General features: G+C 44.0%; 1 protein-coding gene across 1 annotated transcript; it reads right to left on the bottom strand.

The window, feature by feature from the left end:
• Positions 1-255: 255 nt before the first annotated feature.
• Positions 256-20,002, bottom strand: ccdc125 (coiled-coil domain containing 125). The gene is made up of 11 exons (XM_084947155.1): positions 18,603-20,002; positions 18,124-18,182; positions 17,954-18,040; positions 16,216-16,293; positions 11,743-11,828; positions 11,586-11,668; positions 11,397-11,509; positions 10,936-11,040; positions 4,800-4,950; positions 3,475-3,593; positions 256-3,137 (listed from the first exon to the last, which is right to left on the bottom strand). Exons 1-11 carry the CDS (start codon positions 18,853-18,855, stop codon positions 2,850-2,852), a joined length of 1,422 nt encoding a protein of 473 aa, XP_084803281.1. The 5' UTR covers positions 18,856-20,002; the 3' UTR covers positions 256-2,849.
• Between the last annotated feature and the right edge of the window lie 1,830 nt (positions 20,003-21,832).

Genomic DNA, 21,832 nt, shown 5'->3' on the forward strand with positions numbered 1-21,832 from the left:
ATTCAGTTCTCATTCCATTTATTTGGTTGCTGTCAGTCCAATTCCCAGAATGCCTGCAATCAGTGATGCTTAGCGCTCCAAGGCTGCGGGCCAGCCTGTGTGGAAAGCTTGGCCATTATCTGAAGCTAATGGGGCAGACACAGGAGGTGGAAATGACACAGTACAGAGTTCAGATGCTAGCTATCACTTCAGGAAGTAGTCGCAGGCTGATTAAAGAATCCAGTCACTGTTGTCACTGGTGAACTGTGACTGACATTCGTCTTATTGGCTTCATTTGCTGAAGCAGCAGCTGGAACTTCGAGCAAAGAGTCAAGAAAAACATTTATTTTATTGATTTACTTTGTACACAAACAAGATGTGCTGTGAATGTCTCAGAGAGAGATACACACATACATACACACATACATACACACACACACACACACACATACATATACACACACATACATATAACATCTTTTGCACGAGGTTCATATCAAAGTTGTAACCCACGAAAGGTCTTTTTATGTACTTCTGTGATTCTTTCTCTGTTCAAATCATTTTAATACAGATTTGGAGGTTACAGGTTAGACTGCTCGTTTTCCAATCCTTCTAAGTTTTTATCTGAAAATCACTCCACCGCGCTCTTTGTGAAGACATGTATACTTCATACAAATGTAAAAACAGTCAACTTCACATGTTTAAATGGTTAAAATCCACAAAGTCAGTTTGTACTGGTATATACTGAACTATATGCAAGTCGATATCAGCAAAACTGAGAAGCAGTTTGAGAAATGATGAGAAATCCAGGGCTGTAACTCATCTTTCCTTTGGAGAAGAGATGGTGTAAATATAAATGTAAAAACCAATGAAACGGGCAGAGTCAGCTGTTATTCGGGTGTAGTGACGGGTACCTCAAAGTATGTGGCACCATGATGAGGAACTAAACGACATGTTCATGCTGTCAGGAACAAACATCTGTGGTTGAGTATCACATGGTTCACTTATCATTTTTGGAAACTATAATAAAAACATTTTGACTGTTTTTAGTCTAGAAATCCACCATATGATCGTCTCTTTGCATTAAATTAAACTATAATGTCGATATCTCAGGGTTACAGTTCTGATATTTTGTAAAGATGAACAGAAATGTCAATAACACAGTGTTAGCTCAGTGACACAAAGCTGGAAGCTGCAGGTACCACAGCCATGAATGCACAGAGACGCACACACAAACACTGCCCTCTGCTGGTTACTTCCTGAGCTGCAGTTTGCAGGATTTGTAGGAATGACAGCAGTTTCAGGTTCAACGACAGATGGAATCTTCCAGACTAAAAACATAAAACCTGTCCTTCACCTGAACAGCTGATCCAGCAACCCAAACACGTGTTTTCGATTGTAGGAATAACAATCAGCCAAAGTCCAGATCTCATCTGCCAATCATAATCGAGTTTTCATGTATGTTCATTTTACTTGTTTGTTCTCAGTGCTTTAACCTACACTGGTCAGGTTTGAACCACCTGCCTCATATTGTGTTGGTGCCTCTCTGTAGCTGCCTGTCCTGTCGAGGCATGGACTAGATCCCTGATCTGTAGTTCAGGGACGCTCGACTGGATCGGGATGTGGGGACTTTGGAAGCCAAGCCAACACTCAAGCTTGTTGATACGTGGTCTGTACAACAATGCTTAAGTAGTTGGTGAGTGTCAAAATAACATCATAGCAGGACCGAGTGTTTCCCAGCTGACCTTTGTCTGTCAGCAGAGGAGAAGCCACAGCATGCTTTAGAATCTGCACAGATGCAACGTGTATGGACAACAGTACAATAATAATAATAATGGATTGCATTTATTCAGCGCTTTTCGGGGGCCCTCAAAGCGCTGTACAATTCCACTATTCAAGACTATTCAAGGCAAGACTCTTCACCTACCAGTAGGTGAAGAGTCTTGCCCCAGGACACAACGACCGAGACTGTCCGAGCCGGGGCTCAAACCGGCAACCTTCCGGTTACAAGACGAACTGCCAACTCTTGAGCCACGATGGCCCCAGAGCTTACATGTCACACCTACAGCAGCTGTGTGCCATTACACTGGCATGTTGTTTATATGCATGCCAGGAGAGCTCACGAGTCACTGACACAGCAACGCTTACACAGTGGGCATCGCAGCACTCGCTGAACCTGCTCTGTAACTTCCTGCATGCTGTCGTTTCATGACTGTGTGGTTCCACTTTCACTCTGCAATTACACAACTCACAGCTGATTAGAGACCATTTAGGAGGAAGAAATTTCACAAAGCCCCTGATCATGGATCAAACCTTACAGTATCACCCTCAAATTCAGTGAGAAAGACTCTAGGATGAAATATAAAGGCAGAGGGCGTGGCTAAGATCTGGAATTAAACACCTGAATTCAAAGGCAACGAGGTAGCCCAGTACTTTTGTCTATCTTAGCTCTATGAGGCTGACTGCATAACAGTCGGGTTGATAATCAGACGGCCTGCCTGGCTGGGATGGCAGCTTTGCTTAGGAGACATTAACGTCACTCTGGGCCGTCGCTAGCCTTGGTTTCAAATGCTTGCAAAGAGCTGATGTTGTGTTATGTGTTGTGTAAGCAACTGATTTTACAGACTAAGATAAAATTATAATATTGGATGAACATGCAATGCAACATATAATGCAACTCCAGCCATGATAGGACTGGGGCATATTCTGGACAGGTCACAAATGAACCTGTCACAGTTTGGGACTTCAGAGTAAAGCCCGAGTGCTCAGACAGAGCCCTCAGTGTATTTCCTCATGTGGGGAGATCAGGACGATAACTGGCTGAAGCTCCTGTAATTAGCCAGTATCTCACTGCTAGTCTTTGATGAGCCTCACACACCCTCTGATTCTGTCCTGGACTCAGAGAGCTGTGGTGGACTGTGGAGTTTGCGCTCTGATGACACTTGAACCTCAGGTTCTGATGTCTCAGATGTTTTCTGAGACTGGCTCTGGTTCTCCAGTGGACCTTGGGGTTGCCTCTGTTGAATCCTGGGTTCTGGTGGGTCCTGCAGCTGGCAACTGGAACCCAGATGCAACTGTCTCTGCAGCTCCTCAGCGCTGTGGGCTAGCATGATGCTCACCTTCCTCTGGTGGGCCAGGGCCTCCTCCTTGTCGTTCAGCTACACCAGAAAACACAGTATTAAAAGTCAAAAAACATTTGTTACAAAGGCCCACCCACAGAGACACCAACTAGCTTGTTGCACATCACTTTGTTGCAGACGGTTGGTCACTAGTGGACTTCTTTTGTTGTCAGGTTACAGATGAGCATTTGTATTTATTTTTCGGAGTTTTTCTATAAATTAACATTTCTTGATGAAACCGTTCTATCACAGAGAAATATTTGTGCAGACGAAGCTGAGCAGTGGTGACTACAGAGGCGGTGTCCAGATAAAGCCAAAGGGCCTCGATCTCTTTCTTTCTCACGATAACACTGAAGATATTCGACGAGATACTAACCAAGTCCAGCAGCTTGTAGAGAGTCTCTAAATGTTCATCAGGCATTTTCATCTCCAGACCAGAGGGGAGCAATGCCTTCAGCCTCTTACTTACACTTATTAAAGGACTCTTGTTGGCACCTGTAGACAAAACAGATTGAGAAGCATTTGTAACATGATTTGTTTACATCGTTTTCACTGTCGCAGTGCAAACGTTCCCGTGCCAGCTTCCTTTAGCTTTGATATCCGAACAGACAAATGAAGACAAGTGAGCGTAATGTCCACCGTCCTCTGCATAATTACTATCACTTAAAACAAACTGCTTCCATCAGTGAGACTGTGTCTGATTTGTCCAAAGTTATTCCACGGAAAAATCTACATTTATTTTGAACGGAGGTCAAATTTGCGTGGCTTCAATACACAAGTTAGTTTTTGCTTTGCCACGAGAGGCGCATCAGTGGCAGCTTCTGTTCTGAGCTTTTTAGGGGGTTTAAGTGTTTGTCTTTGTACTTCTTTGGTACCTTGTTAAGTATTTGTGCACCATTTTTATTTTTTCACCTAAAATAATAAATCAAGTCTATGTGTATCTTTAGTTATTGTAGCTGATTCTGTGTGGGTCGGGGGAGAGTTGTTTCTCTGACCTAATAAAGGGCAAATTCAAACAATGCTCAACATACTTCCCACAACACTGTCTGGAATTCATACGCAAACACAACTACGGTGTGTTCTCAGAAATGATCATCTTCTATTATGAAATAGAAAGTTTGATTCCATCTACTCTACTGTAATTTGAAAAAGAAAGACCATCTTTAAAACCCTGACACAGCTACTTTACCAACACCGAGCAGCGTATCCTGTTGTTTCTTGGACTGGATCATATAAATCTGAAGAAACAAGCCTCATTAGCATTTTAACAATTTAATAATTAAGGGCCTCGTGTGGGCCCCACCTCCCTGTCTACTCTACACTGCCCAAAATTACACTTTTGGGCAAAACCCCCCAAAATTAAATCTTATTAAAATAAGAGATTAATTCCTTGGGGTGGCTGTAGCTCAGGCGTCTCAGGCATCTACTGATCGGAAGGTTGGTGGTTCGGTTCCTGGCTTCCCCTAGTCTGCATGCCAAATATCCTTGGGCAAGATACTAACCCCAAAGTGCTCTCCGATGCATCCATCGGAGTATGAATGTGTGTGTGAATGTTAGTTGGTGTGTGAATGGGTGAATGCACAAGTTGTGTAAACTGCTTAGAGCGCTCAGAAGAGTAGAAAGGTGCTATAGAAGAACCAGAACCACTCCAAAAGCAAACGATCCAGTTAGTGTAGGACGTTATGTTGACAGCAGACTTGCCTTCAGCTTTAGAGTGATTTGATTTCTTAATATTGGCCTCGGCTACGAGCAGGAACTCCTCACTTCGCTTCCTCAGCTGTTGTTCAAAGGCGATGCGAAAAGCATCTGCAACCATCAAGGCCTCTTCTTTCCTTAAACGCTGAGCATCCAGCTGTAAAACATACAAACACTAACGTTTCATACCACGGTAAACATTACAGTGGACACAGATGTATCCTGAACACGGTGCACCGAGTGCAAGAGAAACTACTTAATGACTGACACTCAAGAGAAAACCTACAGATGAAACAAAAACTGGGACGCCCTCCTTCTGAGGGGTCCTGGGGAGAATATCTTATTCAAATATATTTAAGCGAGTAAGAAGAGAAAGGAAACTAAATTCTGGAATAAGAAGAGATGACTGTTCCTAAATATTAAGGCTTCCTTTAAGTTTGAATGATAGTAGACCAATGAGGGGAGATCTAATTTTTGAAAATGTTGGACTTTGCTAAACTCCAGTAATGTCATATGTTGCCAGGTCTGCCCTCTTTTAAGACAGGGACGTACTGTCCAACCACCAACCAGGAATCACAGGAATACAAAAACCTGCTTGTGGGAGTCATAATATGGTGACTGATCATGTTAATAATGTGGTTTGTATGTTGATTTATAAGGTTTGATGTATGCTAAGACTCATGTCTTATCTGAGTTTAATCAGTAGCTGTTGAATGATCTTCTGTATATGTACATTAGGCAAGGCAAGTTTATTTGTATAGCACAATTCAACAGCAAGGTGATTCAAAGTGCTTTACAGAGACATTAAAAAACAAAAACAAATAAAAAGCATGATTTAAAAATGATAAAAAAAAAAAAAAAAAAAGGAACAGTAGATAAAATCAGTAGTTAAAATGTAAGTTTTGAAATTTAAGCTTAAGTGTGGATTTGGTGCTTTATTCAAATGCAGCTGAGAACAGGTGAGTCTTCAACCTGGATTTAAATAAACTGAGTGTTTCAGCTGATCTGAGGCTTTCTGGGAGTTTGTTCCAGATATATGGAGCATAAAAGCTGAATGCAGCTTCTCCGTGTCTGGTTCTGACTCTGGGAACTGATAAAAGACCGGATCCAGATGACCTGAGGGATCTGGAAGGTTCATACTGGGTCAGGAGGTCACTGATGTATTTTGGTCCTAAACCGTTCAGAGCTTTATAGACCAGCATCAGGACTTTAAAGTCTATCCTCTGACGGACAGGCAGCCAGTGTAAAGACCTCAGAGCTGGACTGATGTGGTCCACTTTTTTGGTCTTAGTGAGGACTCGAGCAGCAGAGTTCTGAATGAGCTGTAGTTGTCTGACTGATTTTTTAGGTAGACCTGTAAAGATGCTGTTACAGTAGTCAAGCCTACTAAAGATGAATGCATGGACTAGTTTTTCCAGGTCCTGTTGAGACATCAGATCTTTTATCCTTGAAATATTCTTGAGGTGATAGTAAGCTGATTTTGTTATTGTCTTAATGTGTTTTTCTAAGTTTAGGTCTGCGTCCATCACTACACCCACATTTCTCTCCTGGTTTGTAGTTTTTAGGTGTATAGATTGAAGTTCTCTGGTGACCTGTAATCGTTTTTCTTTGGCTCCAAAGACGATTACTTTAGTTTGTTTTTGTTTAGCTGGAGAAAATTGTGGCACAACCAGTCATTAATTTCCTCAATGCATTTACCAAGAGCCTGCACAGGGCCTCGGTCTCCTGGTGACATTGTGATATATATTTGTGTGTCATCTGCATAGCTGTGATAGTTTATTTTGTTGTTCTTTATAATCTGTGCCAGTGGGAGCATGTAAATGTTAAACAGAAGGGGTCCCAGGATGGAACCTTGGGGAACTCCACATGTGATACTTGTCTGCTCAGATGTGAAGTTACCTGTTGATACAAAGTATTTCCTGTTTTCTAAGTATGTTTCTAACCAGTTTAGTACAGTTCCTGAGAGACCTGCCCAGTTCTCCAGTCGTTTGAGTAATATGTTGTGGTCGACTGTACCAAATGCTGCACTGAGATCCAGTAAAACTAACACTGACATTTTCCACTGTCTGTATTCAGACAGAACCACAGCACTAAAATTAGTCCCTTTGTCCTGAGGGTTGTCCACATGGATGTTAAAATCCCCAACAATAGTTACACAGTCGAAATCAACACAGATCACAGACAGCAGTTCACTGAGGTCATTAAAAAGTCTGTGCAGTATTTGGGAGGCCTGTAAACATTAAGAAACACAACTTTGGATGGGGCCTTCAGCTGTAAAGCCACATATTCAAAAGACTGAAAACTTCCAGGAGATGCTGCTTACATTGAAATGATTCATTAAATAAGACAGCGACCCCTCCTCCTCTCCTGCTCACCCTGGCCTCACTGATAAAACTGTAGTTAGGGGGGGTCGTCTCGATGAGAACAGCTCCACTGTTACTTTGGTCCAACCAAGTTTCAGTTAAAAACATAAAATCAAGGCTGTGCTCAGTGATTAAATCATTAATTAAAAATGTTTTCCCAGCTAAAGATCTAACGTTTAATAAAGCCAACTTCAGTGTTTTAGAGGCATTACTTGTCCCCTCATGTTTGGGAGCAGTCTGTGGCACACGAGGTATGTTTACTATGTTTAAAGATCTTTTAGAGTGCAGCTCTCTGTGTTTTGACCAGGCCACATGTCTCCTTCTGTCACCTGAAAGTACAGAGATTTTAAAACCTTCTAGTAAACAGGGTCCCAGCTTCTCCTGGGAAAAGTCACCACTGCCATAATCCTCGCAGCCCGGCCCCTCCACACCTCACACATCAGACTGTGGAGACAGAGCATGAAGGTGGTAAGGAGGAACTAGGGGGGGCGAGGCTGGGCAATGTGACCTCGATTGCTCTGTTGAGGGCGGGGCTCGATGGCGAACCTTTGGCTGCTCTGGTGGGGGGTTTATGGGGGACAAAAAGGGATTGGGCCGGGGGGTAGATCTGAGCCCAGCATTGACCCGCTCCATCATCTCCTCAGTGAATTTCAGGTGTGGGGAGGAGGGAGAAAGGGAGGGGGAGGAGGGTGATGGCCTGTCAGGGGTTTGGGGGACTGGGGAAGGTCGTGGTCCCTGGTCCTGGTCGTTGGTGTTGTTGAGAGAGTTGGAGGCAAATAGGGACCCCTCTTCTTGCCTCTGATGTCTCTCCTTTCTGAAGCTCTTCCCAGGTGGGGCAGATGAGGCAGATGAAGCTCCTCCTCAAGGTTTCTGCTGGGCTTTTTATTCAAATTCAACATTCAGTAACTATTAGAACAATAATTTCCTGCTTTGGGTTAAAGAAAATATTTTCATGTTTCCATGGTTCTGGGCATCATTTTTCAATGCAAATCTGGTTTATTATAGGAAAAATAGCATGTCATTGTTTGGCATTTAGCGTGAATCGCTACCTTATCAGCCAGGAGTGGAGGCCCTGGGGTCCTGATCCCCGACTACCAAAACTAGCGACTGGGACATGGAGTGGCACCTCTCTGATGGGGAAGGAGTTAGTGTGTGAGGTTGAGAGGTACCGGCTAGAAAGAGTCAGGTTCACCTCAAGCACACCTCGGGCTCTGGAACCAGTCTGCTGGAGGGGAGCTGGACTCTGTCTTCGTCAGGAGTTGCCCTTTGTGAGAGGCGGCGGGGTGGGTATCCTAGTATCCCCTCGGCTTGCTGCCTGTATGTTGGGGTTTCTCCCAGTGGATGAGAGGGTTTGTTCTCTCGCCTTTGGGTCAGGGAACGAGTCCTGACTGTCGTCTGTGCTTATGCGCCAAATGACAGTTCAGAGTACACAGCCTTCTTGGAGTCCCTGGGCAGGGTCCTTGAGAGGGTCCTTGAGGGTGCTCCACTTGGGGCCTCTGTTGTCATACTGAGAGACTTCAACGCTGGGCGATGATAGTGAGACCTGGTGAGACCTCCCACTGGACAGCCTCCTGGATCTGAACCCGAGCGCCGTTTTGTTACAGGACTTCTGTGCAAACCACAGTTTGTCCATAATGAACATCATGATTGAATGATTTTGTAATTGTATCATCAGAGCTGCGACCATGTGTTCAGGACACTCGGGTGAAGAGAGGGGTTGAGCTGTCGACTGATCACCATCTGATGGTGAGTTGGATCAGGTGCCGGGGGAGGCCTGGTGCACCAGTTCATGAGGACAGTCATGAGGACAGTGAGAGCCATGTGGACTGTATTCATCTCCACAGGGACATAATAAGTTGCCCAATAAGCAAACTAAAATGTTACATTTCAGACACTTTGATAAGTCTTCACATATCCTTCACCAAAACCTCTGAACCTAGAACGTGGATGCAATTGTCATGTATATTGTTTTGACAGTGTAAGCAGTTGTTGTAAAACCCAAGCTGAACATCTGCTGACCTGTGTGGTGCGCTCTGTGTAGTATTGCGTATTGTAATTGTAGATTTCTAATCACTTGAAAGGTTTTAAACATGTCTGAGACCAGAAGCTTTGGTCTAAGCTGGCTGATAGATCCGCCTCCCATTTGCAACAGGAGGGGATATTGATTCATTGATTTTATAGAGTGTCCTATATATTTTACACAGCAATTTAGGGGGTTTGAAATTAAGGAATTATACCGCACTTGGTGGTAGTTGTAATTTGACTTGACCAGGCTTAAATTTCTTTTTTTACTATAGATTTAATTAGTTGATATTCTAAAGTCTTTTCTTGTTAAACACATTTTGTATAACTACTGTCAAACGGAACAATATCTGTTCCTTTGAATATATGTTCCAAGTATTTAATTCCTTTATTTTCAATTCAATTTTATTTATACAGCGCCAAATCACAACAACAGTCACCTCAAGGTGCTTTATACTGTAAGGCAGACCCTACAATAACACATAGAGAGAGAAACCCTCTATGAGCAAGCACTTTGGTGACAGTGGGAAGGAAAAACTCCCTTTTAACAGGAAGAAACCTCCGACAGAACCAGGCTCAGGGAGGGGCGGGGCCATCTGCTGCGACCGGTTGGGGTGGGGTTTACAACTCCAATCTGGGAGGTTTATCATATCATTGTTCTGTAGTATGTCAGGGTTGTTCCAGATAGGTGAACGTTTGCATGGGATTAATGAAGACTGTTATTGTTACAAACTCCCACCATGCTGTCAGAAGAGCTGATATTGATGCTTTTAAAGCATCATGTCGTTTGATGTTCGAGCTGATAAATGGTCTGAAATCTCTGGATTAGTGCAAAGTGCCCGTTTTACATCTACCCAGGGCTCATCTAAGAGGGTGTTTAAACCATCCTGAGATGAAGCCTGTTGGCTAAGAAGTATTGTTGAAAGTTAGGCAGATCTAGTCCTTTGTCCTTGGTCCTTTGTAGTGTTTTTAATCTGATACACGGGTTTATCTTTCCAAAGGAATTTAGAAATAGACCAATCCAGAGATCTGAACCAGTCTGGTGATGGTTCACTCAGGATCAGTGAGAATAAATAATTTATTTTTGGCAAGACCATCATTTTTATTGCAGCGACCCTTCCCATGAGTGATATGGGTAAAGATTTCCATCTAGGCAGATTGTCTTCTACTTTCTTTAGAACTGGGATGTGGTTCAATTTAGTTAAATCTGCAAGCTTAGTAGAAACATTAATAGCTAAGTATTTAATATTTCCAGATTGCAGTGGGGCAGAAGAAGAATTATGGAAGGAGCAATTCAACGGAAGAACTGTAGATTTTAACCAGTTTATTGAATAATCTGAAACTCTTGAAAAAGAGTTTATTAGCGTGACTATCTCAGAGAGATTGGTTTGTGAAGCACATTATCTGCACAGAGACTGACTTTATGTTCTACATTCTTGCATCTGATGCCCTTCATTACTGCAGCCTGTCTACCTGCTGCTGCTAGTGGTTGGATAAAAACTGCAAACCGTGAAGGGGAGAGTGGGCATCCCTGCCTGGAGCCCCTCAGGAGACAGAAGCTGGAGGATGTTTGGTCGTTTGTTCTGACACAAGCTGTTGGAGAATTATATTTTTAACCAGTTCCAAAACCAATATTTTGATTATTCTACATTTTTTTAATTCATGAATCAAACTGAACGATGCATAGATGATAATAACTGACCCGAATAGAAAAAAAGTTGGAACTTGGTGCAGTGATAGAGTTACATGACGTTTACCTCCTGTTGTAACTGGACCAACTGCTTCCTGCTGGCAGCAGCAGTCCGACTACATGGACACGGTTCAGTATCAAACACACACTGGCAGGCTCCCAGTACAGTCAACTGGAAAACAGAGATTAGAAAGGATACTACTGAGTACAAGTGCAAGTTAATGATAATTAACTGTGTTGCCCAGCTGTGCTCTTTGGCAGGGTAAAGTCTTGTTCCGTTCCTAAATGAACGATTACACGATCAAAATTAAGCAGTCTTTACATGGAGTTTCAGAAGTGTACATGGAAGAGAGTCAAGCTGTGCTGATGTTGATCGGTTTGTGACTTACTGCATCAAAGAGTCAATGCTAGAAAGCAGATGAGCCATAACAACATTCAAATCACCACAAATGCTTTAAGCAGCTTTTATGTGTTGCTGAGAAGGACAGCGTGCTATTCCACCCAGCGACCTCCCCCATCGTTTCTCACCTCCAGAACACCTGACTCGGTGTCCAGGCTGTACTGAGGTTTGGTGGCTTGGTAAATTCTCTGCTCCTTCACATTCAGCATGGAGAGAAGTTCCACGTACTGTCGCTTCAAGGCTGCAGACAGACACACGTTAACCCTCTGCATCAAATACAACTTATACAAGCATCTACATGTGTTGGACTCATTTACCAGAGTTTTCTGCTCGGAGCTGCTGGCTCTCACTCTCCATCTCCTGCAACTTGTCAGTCAGAATCTTGTTGTCACCTGACATTCTGATCATAACAGCAGCAGCGTTATAATGCAGTTAAGAGACCAGAGACAGAAGTGTATGCAGAGTTAATCTGACCTGTTGTGCTTGTGCTCCCAGGACTGCTCAGATTTCTTCATCTGAGCCTGAGAGAAGCTGAGCTCCCACTGCAAACTGTTCACCTCCTGCAAGTGATGAAGGATTTATCTGCAGTTTCTGATCAGTTTTCAAATCTACAGTCTAATCGCCCACATTTCATACACTTTCTGATACTATGATGACGTCAGTGTCTGTTACAATAAACACATTAACTCTGTCGTCGCCTTGACTTGGTTAAACTTTAACAGTTTTCATGCTTGTTTTGACAACCTAAAAATGCTCTCAGAGAGCAATTCCCATTTAACGCTGGGTTGCTAGTACACTGCTGAAAAAAGGACCACTTCAGATGTCAGTAGGGGAAAAACATCATGCTGATATCTATACTGACATGAATAATGTGTTAAGAATGAAAGGATGCCACATCATGAAAATGAAATTCAACCTGTAGAGGGCAGATTTCAAAGACACCTCGAAAATCAAAGTAAAAGAATTATGCAGCAGTCTGAAATTTCATTGAGCAACTCAAAATAGTGCTCAGTAGTTTGTTTGGCTCTCAGGTGCTTTGTGCATGCCCAATGACATCCAGGCATGCTCCTAATGAGATGATGGATGGTGTCCTGCAGCATCTCCTCCAGACCAGGGCCTCACTAAACCGAGTAGTCTGAGATGATACCTGCTGGATGAACTGAAACAATGTCCCAGAGCTGTTCTACTAAATTTAGGCCAAGCAAGCGTGGGTGCCAGTCAATGGTGTCAATTCCTTCATCCTCCAGGAACTGCCTGCACACTCTCAGCACATGAGGCCGGGCGTCGTCATGCACCAGGAGGAACACAGGAATCACTGCACCAGCATATGACAATGTCTGTGGATCCAAGGATTTCATCCCAGTACCTAATGGCCTGTAGAGGTCTGTGTACTCCTCCATGGATATTCCTCCCTGACTGACACACCACCAAACCAGTCACGCTGAACGATGTTACATAAACATATCATTCTCCATTGCTTCAGTCAGATGTGCTCAGGGTGAACCTCCTCTCATCTGTAAACACCACAGGGCGCCAGTGCTGGACCTTTTAGTTCTGGTGTTCTATGATAAATGCCAGGCAGTGAGCACTGGGGCTACTAGATCAGCGGTCCCCAACCTTTTATGTACTACGGACCGGCTCATGTCCGACAATATTCTCACTGACCGGCCTTTCAGGTGTCGCAGATAAATACAACAAAATAAAACCAGTACCAAAAAAAGAAGATTCATTCATAACACACTGGAAAAGACCCAGGGAAACAGAGTTAATGATAAAAACGATAAAATCCCTGAAAACCATACATTTCACACCCGAGCCTCTTTCCCGGTACCAAACGACTCACACACAGGTACCGGTCCGTGGCCCGGGGGTTGGGGACCGCTGCACTAGAGGACGTCATGAAGTTTGGTCCTGATTGGTCGGTCAGAGACATTCACAACAGTCACCGGCTGTTCATTTCGGTCATTTTGTAGCTCTGGCAGTGCTCTTCCTGTTTCTCCTGGCAGAAAGAAGCACATACTGATCCTGCTAATGGGCTAAGGACCTTCTATGGCCCTGTCCAGCTCTTCTAGAGTTGCATCCCGTCTCCTTGAATCTCCTCCATACTCTTGATGGGAGACAGAGCAAAGCTTCTGGCATTGTACGTATACATATGCCATCCTGGAGGAGTGGGGCTACGTGTGCAACCTTTGTAGGGTCCACGTATTGCTTCATGCTACTGGTAGAGACAGTGATCTTTGCCAAATGCAAAACTAAAAAAATCAGAAAAATCAGGAGGAAAAAAAAGTCAGTGGCCACCAGTAAACCCTTCCTGTTTTGGGGGCTTTCTCATTGTTGTCCCTCTGGTGCATCTGCTATTAACTGATTAACAACCCCCTGTGCTACATAGCTGACCAGATCACCATCCCATTACTGACTTGATGCTACACTGCGATTAAAAAAGGCTCCTTTCAAAGCACAACTTGCCTCATTTGCCCATTCACACCCATTTACACAAGCACCTCTATGCTGTTTCTATGTGCTTTCTGTCTAACTTTCATACCCATTCATATTCTGATGGATGCATTGGAGAGCAACATGGGAGTTAGTATCTTTCCCAAGAATATTTGGCATGCAGACTGGAGCAGTCAGTAGGTGACGTGCTCTACCATCTGGGCTACAGCCACCCCAACAGCCACCCTAGAACAACATCTTTGTCAGAAGGATTGAATCACAACCAGCGGGAGGTGCACTGAGAAGGGGATCTCTGTGCTCAAAGAACTGGGAGCTCTAAAGGGATCTCATACAGGGTATTTGGGAAGTGGGGGCGGGGATGGCAGAGGGAGGCTCTCCAACTTATATGGGCATCATCACAGCACGAGTCTGTCATCCCTATACAAGAATAGATGTGTAACATAAAACCAGGGCTGCAGGACTGTTTCGTGGACTCTTAGGGGAGTTAACAGGATAGTTAAGACAGATAGGGCGCTCTCACACCCGAGACAGCTGGGGGGGAAACCCTCCTTAAACCTTCTGAGGTCTCTCGTCTTACCAGATCCTGGATGGGACATGTATTTCACTCAAGAGGGGGCCATTATTGAGAATGTAAGATTCAAACCGACACATTCGATTGAAGATTCTGGGTCTTTTGTGGCAGCATCTTTTCATCTTTTTGACACCCCAGTTATGCTGATGAGGTCTACGCCCCTGCCTGGGATGACTATAAATTTGCTTTTTACTTACCAACCCTTGATTTTTTTTCTTGGTGGAAATTTCCACCTTTTTTCAGATAAATGATACCCCTGAGAGGCACTTTATGGGAGGCTTGTAAGGCATATCTGAGGGAGCGGGCCATCTCTTTTCCCTCTCACCAGAAAAACGGCCAACACAGACAAAACAACTGGGCTTTTGAATCAACCATTGGAAATGTACACACATTTCTCCCACTCCCATTCTGTATGATCAACACCTGAAACTTCAAGCAGAGTTTGATCTTTTGTCAACATCCCAGTTTGAAACTCAATTGCTTAAAACAAAGCAATGTTATTTTTGAAATGGGAGATAAGGCGGGTAAACGTCCTGTGCATCAGAGCTGCTGCCCTGTCAAGATTAATCCCAAGGATCAGACTGTGGGACTCAATGTCGCCAGTCTCTCTCAAACTGCTGTTGAAGCCCTGCCGGAGGTGTGAGTTCGAGATCTCGCAGACTGGGGCCTCTGCCAACCTTCCCAGCGCACCCTCACTATACGTTTATGTGTGCCAGGTCTGTCCAGCATCCTCCCCACCCCCTGATCTAACTCCCCACCAGGATGTGATCAGTTGACAGCTCAGCCCCTCTCTTTACCCGAGTGTCCAGAACATATGGCCGCAGATCTGATGATGCAATTACAGAATCGATCATCAACCTGCAGCCTAGGATGTCCTGCTGCCACGTGCACTTATGGACACCCTTATGTTTGAACATGTTAAGGACAAACTTTGGTTTGCACATAAGTCCTGTAACAAAATGCTGCTCCCGTTCCTCCCAGTCACATCCCTCCAGGTCTCACTGTCATTGCCTGCATGAGCGTTGAAGTTTCCCAGTAGGACAACAGAGTCCCCAGTTGGGGCACCCTCAAGGACCCCGGCCAAGAAGGCCGGGTACTCTGAGCCGTCATTCGGCGCTTACCCTCTCATCCACCGGGAGAACCCACAACATACAGGTAGCAAGCCGAGGGAATGCTAGGGTACCCACGCCAGCCCGCCGCCTCTCACCCAGTGCAGTGAGTCCAGCCCCTCTCCAGGAGACTGGAGAGTGAGCCCAACTATATCTATCCAGTACCTCTCAACTTCACGCACTAACTCAGACAACTTTCTCACCAGAAAGGTGACAGTCCATGTCCCAACCGCTAGTGTCTGTACCCAGGGATCAGTCTGCCAGGGCCTCTGCTCCTAGCCACCGCCCAACACACATTGCACCCGACCCCTACGGCACCTCCTGCGGGTGGTGGGCCTACAGGAGGATAGGCTCATGCCCCTTTCTTGAGCTGTGCCCAGTCCGGGCCCCATGGGCTAAGGCCCGACCACCAGAGGTTCGCCCGTGAGCAACCTCCCGGGGTTAGGTTTAGGGTCCCGGTAATGTTATACTAGGCAGGGTGAACTGCTCCTTTGATCTCATAGGGGTCTTCTGAATCGCTCTATGACTGTTTCCTCACCCAGGACCAATTTGCCGTGGGAGACCCTACAGGGGGCAAAAACCCCCCTTGATAACATAACCTCTGGTCAGCATGTAACTGCAAATGGAAAAATATCTTTTTACAAGAGTTGTGTTAAACAGGAAAAGCTTAGTTAGTTCATGAATGTTGAGCAGGAAAGAAGAATTTTAGCACTAATAGATCGATTCCTTACAACCTTATCTGAGTTTCTTTTCTTTTTTTTATTTATGTACTTTTAATTGAGTTGCTCTTATATAAACCAGAAATGACGTTACCTTCTCGAGTGCTTTGGCTTTCTCCTCAGTTTTCTGCAGCACACTTTTAGTGTGACTTGTAGCTTTGTCAAGAATGGCCTGTGAACAACACACACAATAGTTTTCAGGCATCAACCGATTTCTGTGGGATTTTTATGCAGTTTATAACTACAGAAACTAGTTTCAGTTTGACTAAAGGAAAATGTTTTTACACGTGAAACATACGGGTCAGTCTTACATTAAATGCATGACGTGCACATACTTTTTAATCAGGGGTGTTCTATGAGGACACACAAGGCACGCACTGCTTGTACAATGAAATTTAAAATAATTTAATTCAAAGTAAAGTCAATCCTTCCCCTTTAATTTCAAACACACGAGCCACAAAGTTTCTCTAATTGCGTTTGGTTATTCTGGATAAATCTGTGGGCTTAAATAAGTGTTTATATTTGTTTAGACTCTCTCTCTCTCGTCCAATGACGGTACCAACTTCAGTAATTACTTCCTCCAAACCATCAATGTGTGTATTAAAGGAACTGTGATGCACTGGTTTGAATTCTGTCTGATAGTTTTTGTATATTAATCGTGAGTCTTCACACAGGAATGGTAATCATCTATGCAAACAGATGACACAAATGAGTTAAACTACCAACATGTCTTAGAGACATAAAGGCACGGATGTCCCAAGATTTCCTTCTTCTAAATTCAGACAAACTGGCAGATCAGACAAACCAAACTGTGCAGCGCCTGGATTGATTAAAGTAAGCCTATCACTCAGCGCCTCACGCATAATAATGTCATGATTCATAGAACTGTATAAGATCAACAGGACTCCAAGAGCCTTCATCAAGAACTCAATAGGAATGTGACGAACAACACTAGAGGGAAACTTCAAGCCAATTCCACAAGTAGCCATGAAGTTCGGGATTTAGCAAGGAGATGCTCTGTCCCCACTGCTGTTCTGCATAGCCTGAACCCCTCACTAAGATCACCAACAAGACTCCTCTACATGGATCAAGCAGTGTTCCAGAAGAGGAAGACGTGGATTCACTGATCCATAGCAGTACGATCTAAAGCAGTGATATCGAATGTCATTGACTGGAGAAGTGTAGTCGGATTGTAACGAGAGGGAAAGTAGGCAGAACCAAGGGGATTGTGATATTTGATATCTTGCAATTCCTCTGCTCAAGAAGACACTTCACAGCATCGACGGGCCAATGGATGGGGGCGTGTACTGTAAAATTTGGACAAGAACCTCCTTCCCAAGCCTGAACACTATAGATCAGTCAAGGATGGATCATCTAGCATGATAATGACCTAAAACATATTGCCAAGGCAACAATAGAATGGCTACAGAAGAAGCATATTAAGGTCACGGAGTGATCTACAGACCTCAATGCTACAGAACAACCTATGAAGGAAGCTGAAGCTTCAAGTTGCCACCCAGTAGCCAAGAAACCTAAAGGATTCAGAGTTTCTGTAAAGTGGGCCAGAATCCTTCTAACATATGTGCAAACCTGGAGACCAACAACAAGAAATGTCTTAATGCTGTTCTTGACAACAGGGTTTCTCCCCAAACACTAAGTCATGTTCTCCTTTAGAATCAAACTTTTATTTCACTCCATTTTCTTTTTATAATTTATATTAAAACTTAGTTCAATCTGGCGTAATGTCTTGCCAAAAGTCCTAAAAGTAAATATTGTTAATAGAGTCCAAAGAAGTTAACCCAGCTACTATAAGCTGTAATGTGCTGCTCTACCTTGCCTTGCAGAATCTTCAGAGCTTCATATTTTCCTTCAAAGTAACGGTGTGCTACATCAAGCTCACAGCATAGTACATCTATCATCTGCCAACAAAGAAGCAGCACTTGTTAGTTTCCAGGCTACAATCAAGTTGACATTAGTTACGTTAGCTATACTTTTTTCCTACCTTAGTTGCTTCCTGTAGTCTTTCCTTGAGTTCGTCTTTAGACAGGTCAACGAGTGAGCCTATACAATCACAGAAGACGCTCTTTTATCAAGACAACATTGTCAGTGTAGTCAAAGACGTTCAAACTGAGCAGAGGCTGCAGAACCCACACTAGCTAGCGTAGCTGTGTAACTAGTGTCGTATGATAACATTTGAAACACTATGTCAAATATTTCTAAAAAGCCAGAGATGCGAGTCATAGGGACAGGATGTTTGAAACAAACTGCTAAGTTGACTGAAGACAGAATGAGTAGATTTCAGATGTTCTTTGAAGACATTTCATTGCTGATGCAAAAAGCTTCTTCTCGTCCAACTGAAGAAATCCAAGGCCTTTAAATTGTTAGCCAGTTATAATTAAAAATGGTGAAATGTGCTGATATGGTGTATATTCTTTGGTGTCTTCTGTACAACAGTAAGAAACACACATTAGAAAGTCGTACCAAAGTATGACAGCTCCCGCTGGGCTCTCTGCTGTGTCTCTGCAGTTTTTATTGTAGGAATCCAGACGGCCTCTCCTGCTCGACTGCTGCACTGCAGCGGGTCTGTTCTGAGCAGCCGACTCTCTGAGCGACCGCTCACTCTTTCACTCTTCATCCTAGTGGAGCTGAGTGCTGTTGTGACTCCTATCCCATCACCCAGGTCCCCATCCACCATATCATCCTTCAGGCTGCAGTCCTCACTGAGCTCCTCCATCTGAAAAAGGTCCCAGCTAAACTGGACACAGGCCACATACTGGTTTCATCACAGGTGGTAAACACAAGTATTTAAATACTGCGTATAGACAAGTAGCCAGTCCTTAGATATTCCTACGTACACCAAGTACAGAAGTCTGGATGGGATTTTTATGATTTTTGCCTGAATGTGTAGAAATTTTTTATTTGCATTTTTTCTTGCTTCATTGTAAATGAGGTACATGTAATCATTATAATAGAACATTAAAATGCATGACACTCTGTTGATAAGAAGCTCCAGGAACATGAAATACAGCCTCGTTTTCTGTTCAATAACGTGGATGAGTATAACACGGACAGTTGTTACAAAGTAACACACTGCACTTGTTACAGTAATGGGTGTAACTACACTTTATGCTGCCTGTAACATCGTTCACTATGACTGGTTTGGCAGTGGGTCAGTGATGGCCTGGGGATATGTCCACGGAGGGACACAGACCTCTACAGGCTAGCCACTAGCACCCTGACTGTCATTGGGTATCGGGATGAACTCCTTGGACCTGCTGTCCAAGGTGCACTGATGAAGTGGGTCGAGGGTTCCTCTTGGTGCACGACGACAGTCAACCTCAAGTATCCAGGCAGTTCCTAGAGCAGGGGTGTCCAACTCCAGGCCTGGAGGGCCGGTGTCCTGATCTCAGTCTGGGTCAACGCACCTGAATCACATGATTAGTTCGTTACCAGGCTTCTGGAGAACTTCAGGACATGTTGAGGAGCTAATTTAGCCGTTTAATCAGCTGTGTTGGATCAAGGACACATCTAAAACCTGCAGGACACGGCCCTCGAGGCCTGGAGTTGGACACCAATGTCCTAAAGGATCAAGGAATTGAACCCATTGACTGGCCTCTGTGGTTGCCAGACCTAAATCCAACAGAACACCTCGGGGACTTTATGTTTCAGTTTATCCACCAGGTTGCACCTCAGACTGTTCAGGAGCTGGGTGATGCCTTGGTCCAGATCTGGGAGCAGAGCCCCAGGACACCATCCATCATCTCATTAAGAGCACGCCTGGACCGTATCAGCCATGCATACAAGCACATGAGTGACATCAAGACCCATCGAGATCTGATGTGTTTCAACATGTTGCTTTATTTTTTTTAAGTGTATAGTAGATTAGGGCTGTGCGATATGACCAAAATCTCATATCCCGATATAAGAATTCTATCGTCCCGACAACGATATAAATCACAAAAATGTAACATTTTCTGTAAATTCTGTGAATCTCGGGCAGCTCGACTTGGTGAAGTGTTTCCAGCTGTGCGTCATGTAGCTGGAGTCGAGTGTTTAAACTGATGCATGAAACGATACATTTTTAGACATAAGTTGTAACGGCGCCGTTTTCTTTGTGAGTATTTATTACACGGCGTGCTGCGGGGAAAAGCCTGTTCTAACGTTTGAGTCTAAGGTTTATGTTTTAGCACCTGGCGGCTCTTTTTTAATTCTCATCCGTAAATAATCTGCTCTGTCACGTGATTCAGTTTATTTTGAAAAGTCTCAACAGGATCTTGAGCTTTATTGTGAAAGGTTTATGTGGAACATAAACAAGCGGACACGCCATGGTGTTACCGTCGTTGTTGCTAACGACAACGCATAAAATCAGGCGCTTGTCCGTCTGTATTGTGGTTATATTAAATATAAGAGAAAGAGAGAACTTTAGGAAGTTAATATAGCCACTACAGTGACCATCAGGACCATGAAAAAATATTGCTGTAAACAGTTTATTTTGCGACACCACGAAACAAACGATAGCGTAAAATGAAACGATAGACGTTTTTATATCGTCACACGATATATATCGTTATATCGAACAGCTCTATAGTAGATAGTTACAGTTGTGCCTATGATGAAGTGCTTTTTCAAAGTCTCCATTCCACAGCACAGACACAAATGCTGCCACCTACACTGAATGTGAACATCAAACACATGCAGACAGAAAACGTGACACTGCAGTGTCAGGGTGGATGAAGAAAGCAACATAATACATACAGAAAACAACAGTGTTAGGATTTATCAGAAATGATTTTTTAAAAGGAGATTTGTGCTGCTCTCTCTGGATAAATACGGCATCTGTGTCTTAATCCTCGGAGCCCTTTGCACAGTGCACACAGATTTGTATCTGAAGCTATAAGAAACATCTTCCTTCACCGTCCTCTCATTTGTACACACTGCCCTGCTGTTTTCACAGGGAAACAGGAACCTGAGCTTACACCGGATTATTCTGGAAAGGCTGACATCGCTCACTCAGGTCTGCTGATTTTCGAGCTGATCATTCTTCCTCTTGGCAGAAAGCTGGTTATCACTGAAGTGAACCTGCTGCATCTTTGTCAGTAAATTATTATTATTGTTGGTAGATCACCCTGTGACTGCAGCACCGCAATAACTTTGAGGCAAAATCTGTCAGCATTTATAGCTTAAAATGGAAACTGCAGTGCAATCGAACAGCCAGGGACATGTGCATGGCTGCTGCGTGTGCTGCTAACACCACCCTGTACAGCAGGCTTCTTCAAAATGTCCAACTTGGGCAAACAGACCAACATCTGCCTCTGGATGAAGCACTTCCTGACTAACAGTCTGGATGAGCACCAATCACGCCCCGCTCTAACATTGGAGCCCCACAAGGTTGTTGTTAAGCCCTTTCCTGTACACACATGACTGCACCCCATCACATAACACCAGTGTCACGGTCAGATTTGCTGATGACAACGGTGGTGATGCTGATCAGCACAAACAATGAGCAGATGATCACTTGAAGGATCAAGTGATCATCTGCTTCAGGAGAAAGAAGGATGTACACACCAGTGCACATCAATGGCAAAGAAGTGGAACTAGCATGGACTAGAAAAACCAACCTGCTGCTGGGAAAGGCAGCTATAGTTAATGAGAATATACCAACTCCCCCCTCACAGCCTTCAGTGGCATCTTTACTTCAGTGTCTCAGCACA

The sequence above is a fragment of the Perissodus microlepis genome, chromosome 12, assembly GCF_051167445.1.
Source record: "Perissodus microlepis isolate ML-2025 ecotype Zambia chromosome 12, ASM5116744v1, whole genome shotgun sequence".
NCBI classification, from domain to species: domain Eukaryota; kingdom Metazoa; phylum Chordata; class Actinopteri; order Cichliformes; family Cichlidae; genus Perissodus; species Perissodus microlepis.

Bases quoted from the DNA above. Each gene is read 5' to 3' on its own strand.
- ccdc125 (XM_084947155.1), bottom strand. From the start codon at position 18,855: ATGGAGGAGCTCAGTGAGGACTGCAGCCTGAAGGATGATATGGTGGAT. The intron at 18,041-18,123 runs GTAGGAAAAAAG...CTTTGTTGGCAG, and splicing joins GACTACAGGAAGCAACTAAG to ATGATAGATGTACTATGCTG. The intron at 11,829-16,215 runs GTAACGTCATTT...CATCACTTGCAG, and splicing joins AAGCCAAAGCACTCGAGAAG to GAGGTGAACAGTTTGCAGTG.